The sequence below is a fragment of the Maylandia zebra genome, linkage group LG2, assembly GCF_041146795.1.
Source record: "Maylandia zebra isolate NMK-2024a linkage group LG2, Mzebra_GT3a, whole genome shotgun sequence".
NCBI lineage: Eukaryota > Metazoa > Chordata > Actinopteri > Cichliformes > Cichlidae > Maylandia > Maylandia zebra.
Window position 1 is genome coordinate 32,046,433 of NC_135168.1, and position 24,464 is coordinate 32,070,896.

The 24,464-nt window shown below is 43.6% G+C and overlaps 1 protein-coding gene and 1 long non-coding RNA gene across 2 annotated transcripts in view; one reads left to right on the forward strand and one right to left on the reverse strand.

Moving 5' to 3' along the window:
* Positions 1-12,404, forward strand: part of LOC143421505 (uncharacterized) — a 36,698-nt gene extending 24,294 nt beyond the window's left edge. Inside the window, exon 3 of the long non-coding RNA XR_013101174.1 lies at positions 12,270-12,404. This is a non-coding gene — a long non-coding RNA (uncharacterized LOC143421505). The remainder of the gene's footprint in view (positions 1-12,269) is intronic.
* The window catches only part of gpc3 (glypican 3), a 140,106-nt gene that overhangs the window by 20,120 nt on the left and 95,522 nt on the right, over positions 1-24,464 (reverse strand). The window contains exons 4-6 of the mRNA XM_004563205.5: positions 19,361-19,500; positions 18,755-18,880; positions 12,412-12,523 (exon numbers count right to left, since the gene is read on the reverse strand). Of these exons, the coding sequence (XP_004563262.3) occupies positions 12,412-12,523; positions 18,755-18,880; positions 19,361-19,500 (378 nt within the window). The remainder of the gene's footprint in view (positions 1-12,411; positions 12,524-18,754; positions 18,881-19,360; positions 19,501-24,464) is intronic.

Sequence of the window (24,464 nt, forward strand, 5' to 3'; positions counted from 1 at the left end):
ACCAGCAACCGCCGCTGCTTGTGGATCAATGAAAAGCTGACCTGAGTCTGTAAGTCCCTTCCTGCTAGTACATAGTGTCTTTGTAGCGCCACACATCAACAGAGCACCCTTTGGACTCAGGCGGAGCTACAGGGGGATTGGAGGAGATCTGACCCCTGGCAGTGGTGCGTGAACATGCCCTCATGGCCGCGAACCAGATCCCCAGCTATGGGTAGTTAGCACCACTGCCTTGTGGTTGTGTCGGGAGTGACAAAGACCAAAATCCAGAATGGAGTCTCAAAGTTGGTTGGATGACTTTCTTGTCACTGTCAGGAAGCTCCTGCATCCTCCCGCCGTTCCAAATATATCCTGGCACTGGATCCAGAAGTCCCCCCTCACTTTAACCCAAATCACACACACACAAGTCACAACTTCCAGCAAAAAGTCATCATCCTCATGGCAACCGATGGATTACACTGTAAAATGTGCGGTGCAGCTGCAGCATGAAAACTGAGGGAACATCGTACATTTGTTTGCTGAACACACGATAAATGTACATTTTGAACCTTGAAACAATAAGGCATTTATGATTCACCTCAGCTTCAGAGCTCTGATCAGTTCAGAGAACACTGTTATTTTTCTGAGGAATTATTTTAATTAAAACATTTCTCTGGATTTTGAACAGAAAAAAGTGCTGTGCACATCACAACGATTGACATTCTAGGATTAATTGTTTTGTCTTAAACCACTGTATTGGATAAATCAATATTTAGCCCTGGTCATGGAGCACAATTAAAATGTCAAAGAAATAACAATTCATTCTGATGAAGACATGAATGCTGTTATTGTCATTGTACAGCTAGAGGGCACCACAAAAGTCACTGTGGATTAAATATTTAGAGACCACAAATATGCCAGCCGACCAAGTAAGTCTAGAAATATTTTGCCGAGCACGAGAAACCTGCCAGTGACACCAGAGGCAGTTTACAGGAATAGTTCTCACGGGTGTTACTGCTAACCTTCATGACAGTTTGATAACTGTTAAGATAAAGTAGTAGACAAACCAACTAACCGACCAACATTGTCTCAGAGCTAATCTTTTTTTTTAAGATGTTGATTAAAATCTAGTTTCATGCACACATTTGAGTGAAGAGCATATGAGCTGTACATGGAGAACGCATGAAAACGGTTTTGGAGAATTAAAAAAAGAAACTGTATATACAGGCATGGCACTGACCCTTCTCCACAGCGGTACAGAGGGGAGGATGACAGGGCAGTAGCTCTGTGGCAGGGCGCTGTGGATTCTGCCCACTGGCTACCCGCCTCTGCCGCGGCTGCGGTAGCATGTAGGGGTGGGGTGGATGTTTGTATCGAAAGTGACGCTGCGCTTTTGGCATGGCAAAGCCGCTGCGTGATACGCCAAGAGCATCCAGATTTACCACAAGAGGAGAAACCTCAAGCAGCTCTGAACTGGAATCTTCTGCAATTATAAAAAAAAGAGAAAAGAAAAACCAAAGCAAGAGGAAGCAGGGAGGAAGCAAATAAAAGGGACTTTTTTTTTTCGAGAAATGTTCGGCATGTTTTCCATTACGAGAGGAAATCTCTCGCTCTCCTCTTCTCTGTTTCACGAGTAGCATCGGGAGCTGGCTCCCACAGACAGCTGGACACAGGGAACATGTAATCAGCTCGACCATAGGCATCCCGCACGCCACAGGGTTCACCTCCCTTTAACACAAAAGTGCAAGTCACACCAAGGAAACATGGGCTCAAAGGCTGCACACAAAGCCCAAACATGTGGCAGATTGCTCAATGCAGGCCAGCCCAGACAGAGACACAGAAACCACAAGTCTGTCACTGCCTCCCACACATGACATGAACTCCACACAGGGTCACTGCTCGACACGACAGCTGCAGCTGAGCCTCAGAGCCTCTGGCTGACCTCCGCTGATAGAAATCAACCTGCGCTCGCTGATCATCAGCTGTGGTCTGCTCGAGCTGGCACCGAGATCTTGGATCACATTTTCCCATAAGTCACAGAAATTTTCAGAATGTAGGAAGAGCCTGGTTGAATGGGTGATAGTCAAAAATGGAGAGGATGAGTAAAAAAGGAAAAGTGCATGGAATTTTTTTTATCAGTGTCTGTGATTGGGATCTGGGCCTGTGTTATGTCCTCCTCTACATGCACAGGACTTGTCTGGACATGCTGCTATGTGACTCGGCCCAGATGGAATCTGTAGGACTGAATGTTTCTATCAGTGCTTCAACACATTTACATCACGCCTGCAAATCTAATCTACAGAATTCAAGGATTCGGTTTCCAAACAGACTACCTCCCATAAGTTAAAAAAAGAAAGTTCCTCAGTGTTTAATTGTTCTGACCTGAAGGAAATCAGTGACACAGTGATGAAATTAGCTGACCTGATTTAAGGGGTTTCAGTCCTGCTTTTTTAAAGTAGCTTTGCATGACTCACAATTAAAAATAATCCTTATTTACCTGATACCTGTGTGAAACAAACAGTTTTAGCTCCTCTCCCTTTGTGGGAGCTTTTTGCTCCACAGACTCTGTCGTCCTCCTCCACCTTACAAAGCTTTTCAGTGTCTGATGAGCTGCAGGAAAAGTATTTCATCAATAAGCAGCGCTGGTAGAAGGCTAAGTTCACAGGAATGAGGACGTGCTGGGTACTGAAGCAGGGGTTTTCCTGGAATAAAACAGACCTATAATTAACAAATAATAAAAATGGTCACAAATGCAGTAGTGTGCAAAAGTCTTGAGCCACTCCTCATGTGATGTAATTCTCATCCAGGCTTTCTAGTTGTTCCTTTGGACACTGGGAGCTTTATTTCACACATTTTCAGTCCAGTCCTTGCACCTAACCAGGACTTTTCTGTTTAGCTGCTTAACAGTGACCTATAAATCATTCAAGCATGAAAAATGGCACCTAAGAAGTCCTGTATGCACATATAGCAGACAATTTACAAATAACTAATTTTAAATTGAATCTTTAGGCACTTTGTTACTAGTGGCCTGTCACAAAAATAAATAATGCGTTCCCATTTCTTTACAAAGATTAAAAAAATCACGCAGTTTAACAGACAAAGTGGCACGAACCAAAAAAGGCGATTCCCAAAGAGCCATTTATTGTAAATGTACATGCATATCTCAGCACGGTGTGCAGTGTATCTGTAAAGGCTATGAGGAAAAAGAACAAGTGGAGTACAAAAGAAGTGACAGGCCTAAAAAACAAGTACAGCAGATGAACAGTATCTGAGACTCATGTCTTTAAGAAACAGGAAAAAAAATCAGGAAGGACCTGAGAGAGGGCTGTGGTGGGGCGTGGTCTGCGGTGCCGTGCATACGCACCTGCACGGCATCCGCAATCACGCCCGCCGTGTTAAAACACGGGGACTCAGGGGTTGGTGGGGGGTTGTGGTGGTGTGATGCAAATATTAAATAAAGATGGCTCAAAACATGGATCTGTGGTCCCGTCGTGCCTTAATTCCACCACAAGGGCCTAAAGACACCGAATGAAACACTATCAGCCATGGATTGGCCTCCCCAGATCCCAGACCTCAGCATTATTGAAGCAGTGTGGGATCATTTTGACAGAGGATGGAACAAACGGCTGAAACATCCAAAGAACAGATTTGAATGTCCTTTAAGAAGCCTGGAGAACTGATCACAGAGCTACATAAGAAAGTTGAGGCTGTGTTAAAGAATAAAGGTGGTCACGTGAAGCTCATTCAAACTTCACAAACTCTGTTTTTTATGCTGCATGTTTTGATAAATCATTCAACCTCGCATTTCTCTAGCAAGATAGAAAGAAATGAGTGGTGGCTCGAGACCTTTGCACGGCCCTGTATTTTCCACACAATGCTGCTGATTTGTCTTTGAAGACCAAAACATCTTTGGTACATGTCACAACCCTTTGATGTGGAGTCTGACTCACACACATGCTCCAAACTGATGCTGATGTTGCCCCATGTCTGCTGAGTGTGTGAGTTGGAAAATATTTGCTAAAATATTACCCACAATTCTCCTCAGGTTGGAAACAATTGTTTTGATGGACATGTGGAATGCTTTCAAGCAGTCTGGCCACATGTTCTAAACTTTCCCATCTTTATTTAGAAGTGAAACCAACCTCAGAGTGAACCTCAAGTGTCGGTAATAACCCCTTCTTCCACTGCACAAAGCTACAAAAACGGATGTTTGCATCATGCCTTTGTTTCTCTGACTAACCTGAAGTTCTGTTTACAGCCTGTCTAATTGTCAGATTGTATGCATGTGTTAGCCTCTCAGCCTCCTTCTAAGCGATGCTTGCCATAGAAGTGGCTTGAGGAGTATAATTCTGTTATAACTAACAGAAATAGTGTCCTGAACTAAGAAAATCAGACCCAGATTACAAGACATTTCTCCTGTACCTTCCAGGCCCTGGTTAAAAATAGTTTGCGACACTCTGGTATTGATATCAGAGCGCCTCTAGCACAAAAAAGGTACAGCACACTTTTAAAGCAAGCGTGCAGGTCATTGTGTCAGACAAAGCCTTTCCATCGCGCACTGTTTTTCTTGATAAACGAAGGAAATGGACTTTCCTTGCATTTAATGTGCACATGTCCCGTGAGCTGCTGTGTTTCTGTCACGCTGGCAGATATCCCTGTTCGGAGCTCGTAGCCTGGGGAGAAACGGCATGAGAGTGGAAATAAATGAGGCACATCATGGGAGAGTAGAGACAGATAGACAGACAGATGGAGGAATGACAGGAGGCACTTTCCACAGAGTGAGTCATGGATAGCTCCTCAGCGGGGCGGAGCGGCGTTTGGGTCAGCGCAGCCTGCCTCGCATTCCCACCCGCTCTCCTCGAGTCGTTACTCAACTTTTATTGAATGTGAAATGTAAAGAGAGGAGGAGGAGGAGGACCAGCGCTGTCTCATTCTCCTCTGTTTCTTCTCCCCTCACCCTCCTGTCTTTCCCTATCTGTCCACGCTCGAGCGTGTCACGCAACAGGAGCTCAGCCTCAGACGGTTAATGCAGACAAAATTAATTTCCTGATGTTCATTCCAGTCGGACACAGAACACGCAGGAGGAAAAAAAAAGAAGCGGCTCTCCGGTCCGGCATGAAACTGGGAGTGTTTGTGCTCCACCTTAGCCCGTAACTCTATTTCCAGACCTCTCAGTTTGGACTGAATCCTGAACGCATGTTTAGATGATGTTGCAGAGGGAGCTTAAACTGTTGGTGTTTAAGAATAGAAGAATGTTGTTTTCCAACACGCTGGGCTCAGATCGAGGCGGCGCATGAACGCAGGGGGTTAACTCCCTTTAGTATTAAATATATCTGGTATGACAGCAATTTTCAATCTTTTTTTGAGGGTAACCAAATGAAAATATCGACTTATGTCTGTGAATGTGCCTGATTGTCTCTATGGGGTTTAATAGTTTAAAAAGTCTCATTCCTGCTCAGGCTGCTGATTGCTAAATCTGATTACACCCCGTCAGACAATCTCTTTTTGTCCAGTGCTTTCCAGAGTCATGTGTTGCTCAGAAATCCTCCATTTCAACATCAGCAGACTGTCACTGCATGTTCCATGATCACACCTAGTTGGAATCGGTGGATGATCACTGGGGCAAGTGGGTAAGAAAGAGTGGAGGAGCTATGCTTGTGTGTGAGCGGCAATCAGCTGATGTGCTGTAGGCTTAGCTTAGCTTCTAGCCTAAGCACATAGAGAACTGAAGGTGCTGGAAAGAATGAAAGAGAAACGTAAAAACCGCTAACCACAGAGATAAATAGGGGTCTTGCGATATGAGAAGACGGGGAGCATGAGAGGGGATGATAAAATTTGGGAGTGCTGACATTTTGGCGGGTCTAGAGAGGAGCCTCAACTGAGCTGTAACCACCCACTCCGCCCTGAGCACTGCTGTCCCAAACAAAAGGCGCAGGATGAACGGGGAGGTCTATGACCCTCGCGGATAAGACCCTATGATGACCTAGCAGAAACAGGAAACAGGAAGTGTGACCCGTGACCTCTACGGGGAGGTATCCTGTTACACAGCAACATATGACTGTGCCCAGCGACAGAGAGTGTGAGAACGCAGCAGGAAGACTCAGCTGTCCGATTCCCTGACAGTTCAACGAAAAGTCAAGAATCAGCAAAGAAAAGTTAGCACGAAAAAGACAAACAAACAAACAAACAAACAAGCAAGCAAGCCCTCAGCTCAGAGTCACAGGTAAAAAATAGGAAAATACCCCTCACCGGTGTTCCTGCTCAGCAAGGCGAGTGCCCGCCTTGTGCTGCGGGGTTTTTATAAGCCGGCTGTGTGATAATTACACCCACTGGGGTGGTAGTAGTGTGGGAGCGAAGGGGGTGGCATGGGCCTCAGGATTGATTGAGGGTTTGGGGAGGGGGCAAAGATGGAGGGAGAGGTGGAGGTATGGAGGTAAGGAGGAACGGGTGGCAGTGGTAGAAAGGATGGTTGGGACTCATTAGCAGGCAGACTAATTGGGAGGAAAAGGCCCCTCACATGCTCTGTCTGACCTCACAGTCAGCAGGGGAGAAAGCCTGGGGTGGGAGAATGGTGTGTGAGTGTGTGTGTAATCTGTTGGTTGGATTTGTCAAGTTAAGGAACCACAACTGCTCAAATCCTAAACTTACCATGAATTCCTAAGTCTCCGGAAAACGAAAGGATAACACGCATGTACGGTGCGCTAACAGGGGTACACAAACGCCCTGCAGCCCCTTCAGAGGTTTACACCAGGTGTCACACATCATTTAAAGCACCCCTCGTGAGCTCGTACCCGCTCACAAATATTAGCATCCCCTCTTTCCTCTCTGCTGTACATGAAAAAAAAGAAAATAAAAAAAGACGAGGAGGGCGAGAGGACAAAGCCCTGAGGGGATACATAAAAAAAAAAACCCCGCTTCAAAACCCTCTCAGTCAATAACATCAAACAGAAGTCAGTCTCTTTGACTGGAGTACGTGTAATGACTAGGTTAGCAAGTTTACAAAACAGCAGGCCTAGTAGACACCCATAGTGTGCATTAGTCCTAAGTTAAAGGCCACTGCACACATCTCTACAGTAGTATTCAGTAAAGGGTTTCTTATTTATATATTCCTGCTATATGAGCTTCGACGTGTCCGTAATTAATTACTACCACTGTGCACAGTGACTCAGGACGAGTGTTTCTGTGAGTTATGATATTAAAGAGTGCATTCTGCGCAAACATGCACTAGGTGTCAAGCGCACGCCGCCCAGGCTCTGGTGGCTCGGAGGAAGTGAGACTGCGTGATGGAATTTGTGGCGCTTGGGATCTGGTTTATTTTCCACCCTGGATTCCTGTCCTACCTGCAGGATTTTCCCAGGTTCTGGCTTCAATTAGTCTGGGAAGCTGCGAGCAGAAGAGAGGTGGGTGTGGGGAAGAGGGAGGGGGGGGTCTTGGGGTTTTAGGGGGGGGATAGAAGGTGGGGGCTGGAGGAGCGAAGGGCGACAGCGCTGCAGTCTGTCACACACAACTCAGCACAGCTGGGGAGATGGAAAGAAGTGAAACGAACAGGGAGGGATAGAGACGGATGGAAGTAAAAGCTAAAATGTTCAAATAGCTGAAAATGAAAGCTTTGGCTGGCAATGTGAAGAAGTTATTTTTCAAATTACAGAGCAATTATAACAGTGTCAGATCAAACAGCTGTGTTTTAATGAAACTGACTCATAAAAGATGCATTCCAAATTTAAGCTCTCCAAAGAGTGTCGTGTAGCCAGAAAAGGGGGGCTGTCAGAAGAATCCCAGGAGGTCTGACCCTCCAAATGGCAAACTCATCTGACAAATGAAACGCTCTGTAATCAAAGACCAATCACATAATTGCTCTATTTTGCCACTAGCTCAACCATCTCCTGCCAGATTAGTTGTTCAGAGGAGAAACTTGATACTCTGGGAAGTTAAACAGATGTTCAGAAAAAACAACAAAAAAAAAAAAACTAATCCCCCCAGAACAAGAACACATCATCAATATAATATGTTCTAATTTAGGAGCGCTAACGCCCCTACGTCCCCTGCGCGCAAGAACTTCACGAAAAACGAAAGTGTTAATGCGGAGTCACGTTCACACAGTCCACTTCTCAGCAAGAAAACCAGGAAGAATCGCCAGTCTGGCATCAAAAGAATATCTCAAACCTGACGTCAGAGCCGGGGAGAGAGCGAGCTCGAGCACTCTCGTCTTTATCAGCTCATATTGCATATACAGACAGGACCTCACACGGGAATTTGTTACACACAGTGTTTGCATGCACAAAAATGTCCGTGGCTCCTCACAGTCCCGCACTGTTTAAAGATTCCAAGTCGGGAAGCAATAACTGAAGGAGAAAGCCATTTCTCCTCATCCATTTATAGTGTGCGGCTCACTTTAAACTTGGCTACGGCTCAGTCATGACATCAACTGGTTCAGGCGTGAGAAAACGCTGTTTTATAAGCTGAGGCGACCGGCTCTGAATTTTTTCCTCTTCTTATTGTGTTTAGTTTAGCCTCACAGAGGCACAAAGGCAAGGGGTCCCCTGCCAAACTGTCTCTGTATCTGCTGATACTTTGATCAACACTGACAACGTGAGAAATGACACATTTCCGCCGCATAGTTGCATTTCACGGGGCCATCGTCACGGAGCACTTAAGAGTCGAGGAATGAAACATCAGAGGGATTAAAGTTGGAAGGAAGTCGATTTTTTGAGGGGTCCCACGTTCCCTCTCGCTCTTGGAGAATGTATATTTTACGACACAGTCTTACATACTATGGTCTGGGACCGATTCACTGTTTGAAAGTGGGTCAGTAAGACCTGGAAGAACCGCTGATCATGTTCGCTGCTCCAGCCAAAAGGAGAATAATGTTCATTCAAATGGAAAATGTGCACAGGAGAAAAAGAGCCTTATAGGATTTGCAGAGGACTGTATGCAAGCGACCCCTGTCCAGCATGCAGAGCTGAATGCATATCCAGGACTTACATGTGCACATTCATCTGAGCACGATCGTCTGTGAATACTGCAGGTTTTAATCAACATGGCACTCCGCTGTTTGCCTTCCTGGACCATTACGCAACATTACTATCTCACCGTTGGCCTGTCCTCATACACTTTGCATATAAACAGGGCAGATGAAAGTAATTATCTGTGAGCCATGGCCCCACTCTTTCATATCACATGGTTAATTAGTTGCTTTTAGCCCTGCATCATCTGGAACTGTCGATCTTTCAACTGGCGGGGAGGCGGAGACCTTGTAAAACTGCTTTTAACTGAACAACATCACTTTCTCCAGTGCCCTCGGTGGTTGTTTACAATATGCAAGCGGAGAGCAGGACCATGAAATGCGGTGTATACTCAATAAACATTTAGCAGGATTAGAAAGTATGTTTAGGGCTGTGCCTCTCTGTTGAAGAGCGACTTGATCCTTCCCTGTTGGCAGGTATCCTTTCAAACATATTAGCATTGTAGCTCTGGGTATGGTTATGCTGCCAAGTCACTTGGTACACAACTTGGTTTCAGATTTGAAATTTGGCAAATTGTTATTCTTGGCTTCCCAAAGGAAGGATCCCACTGAGTCTGGCAACTGTTTTTAATTAGCAGGTAAAAGTATGTATGCATTCATGTGTTTCGTTAGGTATGTCGAAGGACTTTGACGATCCCCTTCTTTTTCTTCTAGCTCAACCAGGGGGTTAACATTTGTGGCTGGGAGTAAAGTCTGGCCCCTAATGGACGGACAATTCTATGCAGTCTGTGAAAACTTGAATACATTGCAAGTAGCAGCCAGGCATTGCTAATCATTGATCATTAACTGATAATCAGCAAGTGTGAGCAGTTTGGTTTTTGCAGTTTCCTGGTCTGAAGCGTTCAGATATGTGGACAGTCCAGCAAATTCACCCCTGAACAAGTCTGGCCTGTTTGGAAGGGTTGCCAGGAGAAAGCCTCCTCTCTCCAAAAAGAGCATGACAGCATGGTTTATATTTGCAAAGCTCCATCTGAACAAAACACAGGACTTCTGGAACAATGTTGTTTGGACACACGAGACCAAAGTGCAGATGTTTGACCGTAGTGCACAGCGCCATGTTTGGAGAAAAGCGAACAGAGCACATCTCTTACCAACTGTCAAGAACAGTGGTGGAGGGGTCAGAGTTTGTGCTGGGTTTGCAGCCACAGTATTCTAGAAATTAAGCCCATTATTAACATCACTCTACCAGTTTATTGGTTGAGCTCCCATACTAACATGCCACCCCCCCCACAGTGGCAATAATAAACATTAGATCTATTACCATGTTAACAACAACGTCAGGTAAATGGACATTGTGCAGATTAGCAGTTTTATTGTGTCTCAGAGCTCCAACTAAAGCAAAAGTAATTTTATTTTTATGAAAACGAATTAGTTTCATATGTTTTGATAAGAGATGTTACAAGAAAATTACAAATTACTATCAAGATAAACTCGGTGAGTCATCTTCCCCTAAAATTCCAATACTTTAAACTTCTCAGTGGGCTGATTTACAGCAGGACTGTTGCAGCAGATTGCACAACATTACAAGGTGTTCCTGTCATTTTGCACGCCCAAGTATAATGGTGATAGGATTACACTAATATTTTTAAAACCAATTTCTGCAACAAAAGGGGGGAGGGAAAGCATGGCTGTGAGCCATGAACAGTTTTACTGCACATGAAATATGCAATCAAGTGCAGTCATTCTTTTGTCAGATGTTAATCCAGGCCATTGAAGTTAAGATCTGAAGGGAAGGGGAGCCGAAGCAGAAACACGCTTGACTCTGCTGCACGGTCATCAGATATGAGACTAAAAGCTCCCTTGCGAATGGTCAATCTGCATAAATATTAACCGATTGTGTAAACAGAAGAAAAACCCCATAAATGTCCACATGTTTGCCACATCATCAGTGCAACATGCGAGCCAATTAGAAATGGAAATTAGGTTACTGAGAACATATGACTTGACTGAGTTCATGCTTCCAAGGGATTGTCTCAATATCTATAACACAATGAGCTCAGTCATTTCACTAAACTGCATTTTCTTGCAAAATCTCATCAAAAGCCTATCAGGACCTCGATCCACATGGTAAACAGTCTGCACTGCAGCAGCTCTGCTTGTAATCATATGGCTACAATTGTTTATCTGTGCCGATGCAGGAAGTTTTGAAAGACTTATTACATTAAAGGGTATGTCCTGTGTTTTTAAGCTTACAGGATAATTCAGGTTTATTACAGCTTGGCTTTTATTTTGGTCATTTTGGCTCTCACTCCTACTTATAATAATAGTGTACAAAATTCCTCCAAAGAAGGCTGAAAGGGCAAAAAATGCACAGTCAGGTGATCACACTGATTTTACACTGAAATTATTACACAAAACATCCATCCTGGTCTCTGCACTTAGGGATTATTATTGACATTTTATGCTTTCTTTGCGTTTTAGCACCAAATAAAATGGTTAAACAGTTTTTCTTTCCCCAGTGAATGTCAGGAACTTTCTCTGGTGAGTCCAACGTCTTCACAGCTCACAGAAAAGATGGCCAAAGCTATAAAAAAAATAAGACCCACATTTGAATGAGCGTTTAAACTGCCCAACGTATGTAGAGCCAGGATGAATCAGGTATGGTGGTGTTTGAAGGCAGCAGGAGGCGTCTGACACATATGAATGAAGTAATACTGTGGAAGTAAATGATAGAATTAGTTTCAACCCACAGCCCTCTCAATTTTGTTTTTTCTTGAGGCTCTCTGGTTGTCAGCGGGCAGTGCAGAAGGGTCCGGAGCTACTTCTTAGATCTCCCAGGTTCCCTTTTAAACAGGGGAATCCACCTTGACAGGGCTACAACATCCTAAAGCTCAAACAGACTCGTGTTAACATGCACACATATGTGTGTATGCATGCGGGAGGGGGCGAGGGGTAGTCAGCTAGAAGTGTTGACAGCTACAAATGCAACCACCAAGAATCAGGAAGTGCCGGCAGATCTGTGGGCTGATACGTGAGTTCGATCCTGCATCTCTGAACAAAGCCAGCCTGCCCCGACCGTGGTTTACATGCCAGCGGAAGTGGTGGGAAAAAAACAAGGGCTTCGGCCTTGATGACAGCTGGGCCTTTTGTGGATGGAGGACACGCATCCTTTCATATTCTGGCTGCCATGCGGGAGAATTTGTGTCCAGGAAGAGCTTTTTTTTTAAAACAGTTTCCAGTCACAAGTGTTTTGCTGTGTTTTAAAAGGGCAAAATAGTAAACAAAACATCCTTATTTAAAATCTTTACTTGGCTTGTGCTGACCCCCACAGGAGCTGCAGAGCAGGGCCTCCAGCAGCTTGGGAATCAGTGTCCAACTGTGAGCCAAGAAGCAGAGCTAATGGGAGAGTGGACTATCCCACCTCTGCAGAGCCGGAGCTATAACCATGAAGGAAATAAAAGAGCACAGCTCACCTGGTTGATGTGTTTGAGTTTGTCTATGATCTGGCTGATGACCGGCTCAGGCGGCTTGTTGCTCCTGGACTCGGAGCTGGGGTGCAGTCGTTTTAGGCCGGGCCCAGGATATCTGAAAGGACGGGAAGAAAATGCTTAAATAAGCCTTATGTTTATGAAACTCTGAAGAGCTTCAGTGACTTCAGGCTAAGGTACCTTTGTGGAAGACACAAACAGGGATTTTATCACCATCTAGTGTTGATAAGAGGAATCTCAGGTCTTCTGGATTTTAGTTTCCTGAGCTAAAAAACTCATTTGTCAATGAGCTCTGACCAAAGAACCAACTTTTCCCTCAATGGAGAAGCTACAGCTACAAAACCAGAGGCGGGTTGATATTTATCCAAGATCTGCTGTTTAAAGACAGCTTAATGCTGTTAATGTAGTTATAAAGGCTGCAATTCATCACTCATCACACGCTAACTCTGAACATCTGCCTTTAAGAGGCAGGCTGTTACATTACCACCTTCTTTGACATTTTTAAGTGTTTCAAGGGTGCCGACAACATCCCCAAAGATCTTGAACTATCATGTAAAGTTTGGCTGCTGATTAATTTCATGCACATTATCTGCTCAGTTAGTAGCTTTTTAATCATCTGAAGTTAATGAGAGAACATTAGCAGAGATGTATTTTTGCCCTGCTTTAGCTGTGAGGGTATATTTAGGTAGAAGCAGCACACGGGCAGGCTCTTACATGCATAAATGTACGACTGAGGAAGTGCTGCTCTGTTTACACTTGTGTACACTATGAAGAGGAGGAGCTGGGATGTCTGAAAGGTAGATTTCTTCACAGCTGTTCTTTCATGTTGAGACTTTCCTGCAGGTGTGTTGTTTTTTTTCACTTCTGACAGTCCCAAGGGTTTAACCCCTTCCTCACCGCACGCTCGGAAGGATGAGACCGGCTAATTCTGCTTGACTGAGACGAGCACGTTTAGGTGAACCTGAATCAGACATCTCTCTCAGGTGCCGCAGTGGATGTCACGCTGCAGCGTAAATGTCGTCTGCCGTGTTGTTGTAAATGTTTGAAAAGATGAAGGACGAACTATTTTAGAGGAAGTAGATTAGCGAGAGCGAAAAAGGGGCCTTGAAAAAAGAATCTGTGCACATGTGTGTGTTTGTGTGTAAAGTATGAGGTCATCCTTTGTTCTCTCTCTTTTAAACAGCCCTGTGGGCACACTCCCCCAACACACACTCACACACACACTCACACACTCACACACACACACCTATGAGCTGCCGTCTCTTTTCATCAGTCTTTCATTCTCCTCCAAGTCAGACTTTTCATTAAGCTCAAATTACATTTCCCCAGTTATTTATTCTTCTTATTATCCATGATCTCATCCCTTCTTCGCTGCTAATTATCACATGAATAATGGAAAAACGTGTGATCACTTAAGCAGAGGAAAAGAGGAAATATGGTTAAGAGGAGGGAGGATTAGGACGGGGAGATTTTGAGTGACGATAAGAAGCCGAGGCAGGTTAGTGTTTCACATGATAAGTGCCTGTCAGATAATTTTACCACAATATAATTTAGCGTGTCTCACCGTTAAACCGTTTTTCACCGCCGATAGTCTCAGTTGTCGACTCTCGGCTCGTTATCCAATCCTGCTTGTGTTATTGTTCGCTGCCAGCAGAGCTGATCACATCGCCTCATGCTTGCGATAACTTAATCTAATGTAACACCAATTACCACGCTGCCATTAGGTCCAGTGTGAGGCTGCCATCTCTCGCAGCAAAATAACCCGCAGAAGTAGAAGAACACGTCCTACTACAAGCCACATTCACACACACACACGTTTATACAAACACCTTTTTCTGTGCCTAAGAATCTTGTCTAACACACACAAACACAGACACACACGTGATTATTAACACTGTTCCTTTGTTTTAATGTCGCACTGAGAAAACACAAAATTCAGAGTTCATACAAACAGCTGTGATGGAGCAGCGGGTGGGTGAACTTAAGTCTCATTAAAGTGGGCGCATTATGCTCTATACTTTTATTTTTGGAGCGCTGCATGATTCTAACTTCAACATAATCCTCATTATTCTTTAATCCTCAATCCTTCCCTTTCCTTTAAACTAAATTAAGCCAGATTTCTTCCAACTGGCTGACCCCTTGTAAATGTCAAGTTTGAACAGCAGGTGGGCGGAGTTGCTTACTTTACATCATCAGTAGCTCCGCTTTTCTGTACTAATGTATCATTAAAATGGTGGTAAAAACTGACACAATTATGCACTCGTTTTATTCATCCTAGCTGCCGTAGCAACAGTACAACGCAGCAGGTTTCAAAAAGCGGTGCACGACCGGCAGAAAGTGCTGCAAGCGACAGTCTGACGTTAACTTTGTCATACGGTGCCGTTCACATGGCAGGTACAAACGTTCTTAAAGCCTTAGCTTTTATTGTACATATGCTGAAATCATTGAACCACTGACCATTTGTAATATGAGCATCCACCTCAGTAACAGCATATTCACATGGGAGACTCTAAGGGAGAGGATAATGGTTCTCTTTTAATGGCTCCTTGAAACGACTTATCTCGATTCTTGGCCAGTCTGCACTGGTCCAGGTTGAACTTTCTCAGAAATTGTTGATGGATTGCCGTAAAATTTGGTTTTGCTACCCTACATGCAAAGACGAAACATGACACTGACTATGAAGCTCGCGTTGCCTTAACTTTAGACCATGAGGTTAATGTTTGAGGGAGGGGTGAAATTGTTCTAGCTGACGGAGGTACTAAATCATTTGCTTTAAATCAACTGTGACTGAAAAAACATATATACAGATATGCATTATTGTGTATGATGTCTTTGGGGCCACAGTAATTCTTACATGTACCACATCACATCAGCTGTCATGAATTCAGTCGAGTCTGTCAGAGTGTGACAAACCATTTCTGCTTTTTATTGACCCAGTTTGGCACTAATGGCATTTCTTCCTTGTAAAGAAAAGTTGGGGACTCTGATTACACAATTAGATTAAATCTGCTGAGGGAATTCATGTTTTCCTCAGAAAGAATGGAAATACCTTTGGTGATGCTTCAACTTTCTTCACCTCTTTAAGTAGAACCAGTTTTTAAAAATAAATTTGATACAAGCTTAAAACTCTGAACTTTCCCATTAGGCTCTGTTATTCTTTAAGTGTCTATATATCTAAATAGCATTGCCGCTGGCAGAGTGTTAGCATAAAGAGTCGTATCTGACTCAACTCAAGGCCTCACAAGACATTTAGCATAGCATGTGCTGTAGGCTCTCAGACAACTATAATTTAACACAATGCTAAAGGATGACAGTGGGCACGGAGCATGTGGCAGCCACTGAGGCTGAAAACAGAGTTGAAGCCCCAAAAACTGCAGTTCCTTTAGTGGCCACTTGAATCCGGCTCCCATCCATGTGGATTTAGGCTTACAGTTGGGCTGTGACCTAGAACTCGACTCCACCTGTGTTATACTGCTGGTGCCTGTTGCAGCAAGTGTCTGTGCTTCACGGGTGCAGCTTGCTAGCTAAGCTGGCTAGGGACAGCTAACTCGCTAACTTAGCACTCTATCTTTATGTCCTTTCTCCTGTTTTCATCTCACTCTACCTCCTTCACTACATCCATGAATCTTCTCTGAGGTCTTCTGAGTCATTCCTACTATTCGGTGCCATTTCAGTGTGATCACTCTTCATCAAAAAATACAAAATTTTGAATTATTTTAACATTTCATCTAAAAGAGGGATTTTCAACCTATAAGAAAAATGTATTGGTCCAGCTAAGGATATTATATTATAATATTTTTTAAAATCAAAGTCTTTACCCATGACGTGCCAAATGTCCACCCTGTTACAGGACATTCAATTTTCTATTAATAACTGTTTTGAATACACAGTTATAGTAATATTTACATTTTCTAAAAGCTACAATGTCCCTTTTTAAAATCTGCAAGGAAATTTCATGTTACAGTGCATAGCAATAACAGGGGTGACGGTAACAGGGAGGAGATTTTATGCTAAACTTAGCCATTACTACTAGTATGATGAACAACAAGCTAGTACATGGTGACCACTAAGAACCATTTTTAACATGTTTATTAGCCATATTATAAAAATTACAAAAAAAAAATTGTTTCCACTATTAATAAGCGTAACAGGTTGGACGTGTTATGCTTTGCCACATTACAAAATCTTGCTAAAACATTGAAAAAAGGGTTGATTAAAGAGTGGTACTTACTCGTCTTCTTCTTGAAAGTTTTCCCTCCAAAATATGTTACATCCGGGAGTGTCATGTGACTAAAAGAATAATCAGGTGATGTGTTCTATGGAATTCTTATCAGAGTAACAGGGGTGACAGTTGATTCAGGGACACAACATTTTTTTAAAGATTTTAAGTATTAAACATGCATTAATAATAAAAAAAGAACATTTGATGAGGAACATTAGAAATAAGCCAATCCAGAAATGATGAAAAATCTAGATTTTTTTTTTTTTTTTTTTAAGTTATATTTGTAACTGAAGTCGAGCAAGCATGACTGGGGACGTAGTACTTTAGTGACTTGTGCTAAAATAAAAGTAATTTACTTTTAATGTATTTATCCTGTGTATATATCAATGTGTTCTATGGTAGAGGGGGGTTAAACATACAAGAAAATGGTTTAGAAATAAGCATTAGACAAGTTTTACACTAAATATACCATATTATGTCATTAGGACTCAAATGGCACCGAATAGTAAGAATGACCCTTCTTCTTTTCCTCCTGTCTGGAAGCTCCATCTTCAACACCTTTTCTCCAGTATATCCATCCTCTGCACATGTTCAAACCTTCCCAGCTTGATAGTCTCATTTCTACTGCTGTCCATTCTGGTCACTCCCATCTCCAAACCATACATTGCATCAGGTCTCACTACCACCTTGTAAACCTTAACTTTCAGTCTTGCTGCTATCCTTCTGGACCACATTTGCTTATTTCTGGCTGCAAAAATCAACATGGCAGCAGCTGAAACTCTTTAAATATGATATCTGCTGACCTCCTCTCAGTCTCCATCGTCACAATCCCCAAAATGAAACATTCACGGTCGACACCGAATCTTATCTTTGAATCAATTATCACACACACATGAATTTACACTGTCAGTAGATCCAAAAGAGGAATGTTTTGAATTGATACGGCGTTACGTTTTTATCACAGTTAGCACGGTAACACTCTTTGATGTGGTGAAAAGTGTTCCTCCTCTGATCTGGCTTCCAGGTGTGATGGTAAACAGAGCCCGATAACAGGCGCCTCATTTAGCTCCACAGATCACTCCTCAAGTATCAGAGACATTCAGCACCCGACCCCTCCAGTGCTTATCCTCCCCAACCACCCGTTCTAAATTTATCTGCATGAGACAATGCACTGAATGAATGCCACATTTGGCTCTGAAGAAGGTCCTATCTCAGGAGATAATGGAAGATGATCCAGAACAAATCTCGAAGTGAAAATGCACCAGAGTGAATCTGCAGACATATGCCCTCGCAGGTGACATGGAGAATTGCTTGCCGCGAGACACTGTAATCTCTCCATCATTTTGTCTCCTGTTCCTGCCTCCCCTGCACCTTCCTGTCGCACTGCTTGGTCCAGCTTGTAATCATCCCCTCAGGACAGCTCTGCCCCCTTGCCAGCCTGATATCTCCTCCTCAGACTCGGGTTCTTTTTTTTTATATCTTTGTGCAAGAAGTACTGAACTTATTCTCCTTCATCCTTGGGAACTTAAAACATCCCCCAGTGCTTTTATACTAGAATTTGTGCATCTACACTGATTTAATTCCACACATGATTTAAAAGCCTAAAAATCCTATGATATCTGTAACTATGTGAGCCAAATTGAAATCGGGGCCAGCTGACGGTGCAGGCGGAAAGAGCGCTGAGAGTTGTGATGTGTGAAGCCAAAGGACAGGGGTGAAATGAAATATTGTGGAAACCGAATGCTGTTCTGCGGGGTGCACAGGAGACGCTGGATGAAGGAGGAGAGAGCGATCGAAACGGCAATTAACTAAGCGAGAAGAAGGTGACAGTGTTCCTGACATTAATAACATCCCATAGAGCCAAAGTCAAGATTTACACTCGCACTCAGTGGGTGAGACGGTGGGAGTGGGGGGGCCTTGTGGGAAGCTCATCAGCTCTGGGAAAACTTGCCCTTCAGTTCACCTACACTCCTAGATGTGAAGCTAGAGGGCTGGGAATTCAAGAATGGGAGCAAAGTGTTTGCATAAGCGATCATTTAGAGAGAGCCAATAAACCGTGAAGTGCTGATTCGCAGTCTGCAAACAAAAACCAGACCCCCGCCTTACCTGTCTGTCATCTCCTGCCCGTTCCAGCAGAGGGAGTGGTTCACTGGAGCAGGCTCGCGGCTGCATAAGGCCTCCCCGAGACCACTATAAAAGGAGCTGAAGCCTCTCAGGCTGGTTATGAAGTCCCTGAAACACAAAGGCAAAGAATACAAACGTCAGTTAACACCATTGTTAGTGAGCGGAGAAGAAAACAGCAGCGAAAGGAGGCAGGGAAAGTGCAAGAGAGGGAATTCAGCTTGATAGCAGCGAAAGCAACTCGATTAGATCCCCCTGGAGAAGGAGAGAATAAAAGAGGCCAAAATGAGCAGTGTCTCTATTCCTAATTGACATTAATCTGGCCATTGTGCTGCTGAGGCCAGCAGCCCCCGCTGGGCGTCATTACACTGTTCATTTAAGCCTGTTACTGCATCAGAAGTGCTAAAAAAAAATACTCAAGCGGAGAGAGACCGAGCCAAAGCATCGCGCGCAAGCAGGAGCGGACCTGTCGACAGCGTCAGGGGCAATATTTGTCTGTCAGGGAAAAATATTGCCCCCATGGCACCCTGGAGAGACAGAGAATCGCTTCATCATAGGAAGAGGTCTTGTCCTGGCGCCCGATTTCCTCACCTGCGGAGGTCTGCCAACGTCTCGTCGGGGTCCGAGGATGACGGCTGAGCCCCACGGGCTGCGGCGGCCGGAGGCTGGGACGGAGGGGATCCGACAGAGCGAGAGGCCCGCTGAGGAGTTTGTCCGCACATCCCGCTCACCTGCCCAAGAGAGAGAGGAGATTAGAAAGGAAGATCTCACTTCTCCCCAGAACCTCTTCATCACCACTTATGTGGCACTGTATCCACTTCCTGCTCCTAAAAGCCTCTTCATTCAAGCAGCGGTGACACTGCAGACGGTACGAGCCTGTCAGTACCAAACTGCCGGCCTTACTCAGCTGAGCGCCTCTGCAAATTGTCATCTGTTTGGAATTGTTTATTTTTGGGAGGGATGAAAGCACCGGGATTTGCATAACAAACAAGTCATTGTATCCTCTGCCAGCCATGTTCGAATTTGTAATCATAACACTCCAAAAAAAAACAAAAAACCCTCCAGCCTCTCATTTTGCTGCTTCTTTCCTGTATAAATGCCATTGTGTTTCACACGAGAGACAACATAACAATAATAAATAAGGAGTCCTTCTCTGTCTCTCAGAGATAACGGACCTGGCACATTCTTTTCAGGTGCAATAAAAATGCAAATGGCTGTTAATGTTTAGCTTGTGGTTTAATGATTTGCCGGTGGTTTAATTTCCCTGGGGAATACTGGCCGGGCTTAATTCTGCCATGTAATGTTAACAGCTAATTGTGCCCAGCTCCCCTTTAAGTGAAAAGGCTGGCATCACTGCCGCTGAATACTGATGGGATCCGATAGAGCAGCGACGGACATCTTCATCTGGAGCTAACCGAGGCCACATAACACACACACACACACACACACACACACACACACACACACACACACACACACACACACACACACACACACACACAGAGAAATGCATGCATGCACACAGATCTTTTCAGCATAAACAAAAATGAATCATTTCATGCAATGATTCATTTTTGCATAATGCACCTAATCCCATTAACATGATAAACACACACGCCTACATAATATACTCTTTGCAAGCACTTGCATATCTTACAACAGCGCATGCGCTCATTTATCGCACGCGTGCTGACACACTGAAATGCTGATCGGCTGCAACACGGAACCATCAGGGTTAATCAATACAGCCTTGTCATCCAAGGATGGTGTTAGAGACTCACACACACACACACACACACACACACACACACACACACACACACACACACACACACACACACACACACACTCCTGACAGTCACAGATGGCTGAGTTCTCCTGCACTAGGCATTTACCAACACACAGCTTCCCTGACTAGCCATCTTCCCTACCGTGTGCTTAAGGGGATATAACACACACACACACACACACACACACACACACACACACACACACACACACACACACACACACACACACACACACACCTATTTGAGCTCATTGCTTCTCCCACCCCACTCTCTCCTTCCACATCTTCCTCTCGTGCGATACTTTTGTTCTCGTGCGCCTGGAGCAATTGCCGGTGCTTCCACGGGCCATGATTAATGTGATCGGAGCTGCGTTTCTCCTTTTTGTTTGAGCATTCTCGGGAAGCCGTAGGGAAGTTGTGGCACAAGGGAGAGGACTGATTCAGCACGCACGCCAACACAGCCCCACCCCATCCCCGCCGATTGTTTTCCGGATTCTTCAAGGAAGGGGCTCATTAGTGGGGTATTAATATTACCCAGGGCTCGACTAACACAACCAACAGGAGAGTCTGCAGATAAAGTCTGCCTCAGCGGGACAGCTCAGAAATATCTGCACACTTTTATCTGCACCGGGCAGCCTGTGCCTTTCTCTCAGAGGAAGAGAGGGGTGCTGGCGGCCAGTAGTACGAGTCACACAAACCTCGCAGCCCACACTTGGTTGCACTGGCACACCTGCATTTTGGGCTCAGCATGTGCAAACATGGTGTAGAGATGCACCGCAAACAAATCAATGGAATTGCACACAGCGCTGGGACTAATGTGAGATCGGGCTTTTGCTTTCATTATGATCGCGAGGAGTTTTTAATAAGCAAACGGTTTCAGGAGCAAAGACGATACTATCAGTGTTATAGGATGGCACGATGCCACGCACAGCTGTAACAACATACTGGAGAAAATTTAGTGAGTAATGCTCGTGCTCCAGAGAAGTCAAGGCTCAGGGGACAGACTGAGTCAGCACTCAGCCCCCATCCTCCTCCTGTCACCAGCATAGAAACTAACTTTTGCTGAAATACACACTGTACACAGAAAAAAAAAATCTGGATTGTCTATAAATTCATGCTTTTATGTCATCTTTGCATTATTGTAATGCCCTTTTTAAAGAGGTATCAATCATAAATCAATGAATAGACTTCAAACTGTTCAGGATGCGGCGTCAAGGTCAGTTTTAACGAGTCTACGATGGCTGCTCGTTTGTTTCAGAATTGATTTTAAGATTTTACTGACTCCTTTTAAAATCCCTTCACGGCCTGGCTCCAGAGTGCACACTAGAGCTGCTGTTCTTGTGCCGACCTGTGTGCAGCCTGAGATCCCGCTAACTGTTCCAGCCTCACGTTTAAAGATAAATGGCGATTGAGCGTTTTCTGTTTGGGCTCCTCGATTGTTGAACGACCTGCCAGACTCACTCTGGCCTACTTGGTCAGTGGCTTCTTTTAAATCACTATTAGAAACCCATTTATAATGCAGGGCCTTCTCATAAATTTGATGATAGATTTTATGTCCTTGACATGCTCAGCTTACCTTTGTTTTTGTTTGTTCAACTTTTTATTCATTATTAGGGAGTCACATTGATTTTTATATGTTACACTTGCATGGGCTTTTTAAATTGATATGCAAATTTTCATTTTTAATAATTCATTTCTATTTTTGTATAAACTTTATGAAGAAATTGGCTAAATAGTGTAGCTGTCACGTTCCTGCGTCTGTTGACCCAGCGTTTCAAGTTTTAGTTTTTTTGGATGTTGATGTTTATGTTTAAGTTCCTTAAGTTAGCTTCATTTGTTTATTAGATTTCCCCTTGTGTTTTCTACCCCTGTATTTAAGCTTCCCTCACCCTTTATGTGTTTCATGCTGTGTGTCCTATGTTATCACATTCGTGTTGTCATGTCTGCATTCCACTCTGTTTCCTGTTTTATTGTGAAAGTCCTTGTCCTATGTGCAGTGTGTCTAGTTTTGCTTCCCCTTGTCCATGTTCCATGTATCTTTGTATCCACACCAAGTTTCATGGTTTGGTATTTTTATGTTTATCTTCAGTTTCCCCAGTTTAGGTTATTGTTTAGCTTCACCTCTGACTTTTGTTTTGTAATCTTTTCCCAGCCTTAATAAATGGCTCGCTTTCTGTTAAGTTTTCTTCCACGTTCCTTAGTGTCTGCATTTTGGGTCCTCTTCGTCACTCCATACTGTCACAATAGTGGTTTACACTTTTATCCAACCTAAGTAAAAGATTCCTGGTTTGATGCCAGGAGGAAACACAAATTCCTTTGGAATTATGTCAGGAAGGGCATCTGGAAAGGAGCTGAAATTAGCAGTTTTTTGTTTTTAATTTAAGGAAGTAAACTTTTTTAGATTAAGAATGTCAGAGACAAATAACATTAACTTTCTTTTAACCCTAGGAACCTCTCACTGCGAGCCAACAGTGCTAAACATGCTTTGTTGTCAATTAAATTTATGTCTTTACATGAAAATATCTGGTTTCAAATGAATCTCCTTTTGTTCAACACAGAGGAAATCATGCGTGCTCAGTGAACACATCATCAAATCAAATCAATTTATTTATATAGCACTTTTCACAGGATAAATACCACAAAGTGCTTCACAGTAATATAAAACAGAAATGCATAAAATAAATTAATAATCAAACACACAGCACAAGTCTGTGCTGTGTGTTTATTTGTGCTGTGCTGTGTCATTTATTTAGCCAATCTAAATAAATGAGTCTTAAGCTGATTTTTAAAAGAATAAATACAATCAAGGCAACGTAATGATGGAGGGAGAGCATCCCACAACCTGGGGGCCACCGCTCTATAAGATCTATCACCTCTGGTCTTAAAACGAGTTTGTGGGACTCCCAACAGCCTTTGATTAGATGATCTCAGGCTGCGAGATCATCATCGCTATCATCTGAGTTATCATAACAAATGTTTCCAGATTAACAAGAAAACTATTTCCTCTCTATTTTAATCTTATTTAATCAATTTTTATTATTATTTTTACCGTCATCGAGTCTTTCGGGCTGAAAGATATTGTCGGACTTGGGTTTGATTCAAAAGTTTTGCTTGCGTCAGTCTTTGCTGGCTGACTCACAACCACAGCCAAAGATCTGAAGTTGCTGTGATTTAAAGTGGCTGTGATTAACCGTAGCTGTGGTTACTATTAGAGCGCATTTAAAATCCTTTTCTCTTAGCAAACTATTTCAACTTGTGGAGTTCAGGTGTTACAATATTAATTGTGGCTCCTGAACCATGAGTGCAGCTCACTACACATGCACGTTAGTGTTTCTTTCACTGGCCCCGACCTTGGTTTATACACAGACAACAGACTTCAAATAAGATAACTCATTTTTCATTTGCACATTATAAACCAATTGACGTATCTTTTATAACTGTGAGGTCTCTCTTAATAAATTCATGGCTACAAGGTTGTAGGATTAGGTGTCTTTAAGGCTACGTTCACACTGCAGGTGAAAGCGCATCAAATCCGACTTTTTTGACCCTATGCGACCCATATCCGATCATGCTATGACAGTGTGAACGGCGCAAATCCGATATTTTCAAATCCGATCTGGGTCACTTTCGTATGTGGTACTGAATCCGATACATATCCGATGTTTTAGAAAGCGACTGCTGTGTGAACGGTCAGGTCGCATTAAATCCGCCTTTTACGTCACCGACACAAGACTGAAGCCAATTATCAGCGCCAGAGAAGACATCGCGAACGCTTCCTGGCCATCCAGTGTAGATGTCAGTGAAACTGTTGGGAAGACAACGTTGGAGAAACGTGAACATTTTATTTGTACTGTATAATCTGCAGATTCTGACAGAAATCTGCAACCATCCTTTGAAGCACCGCTC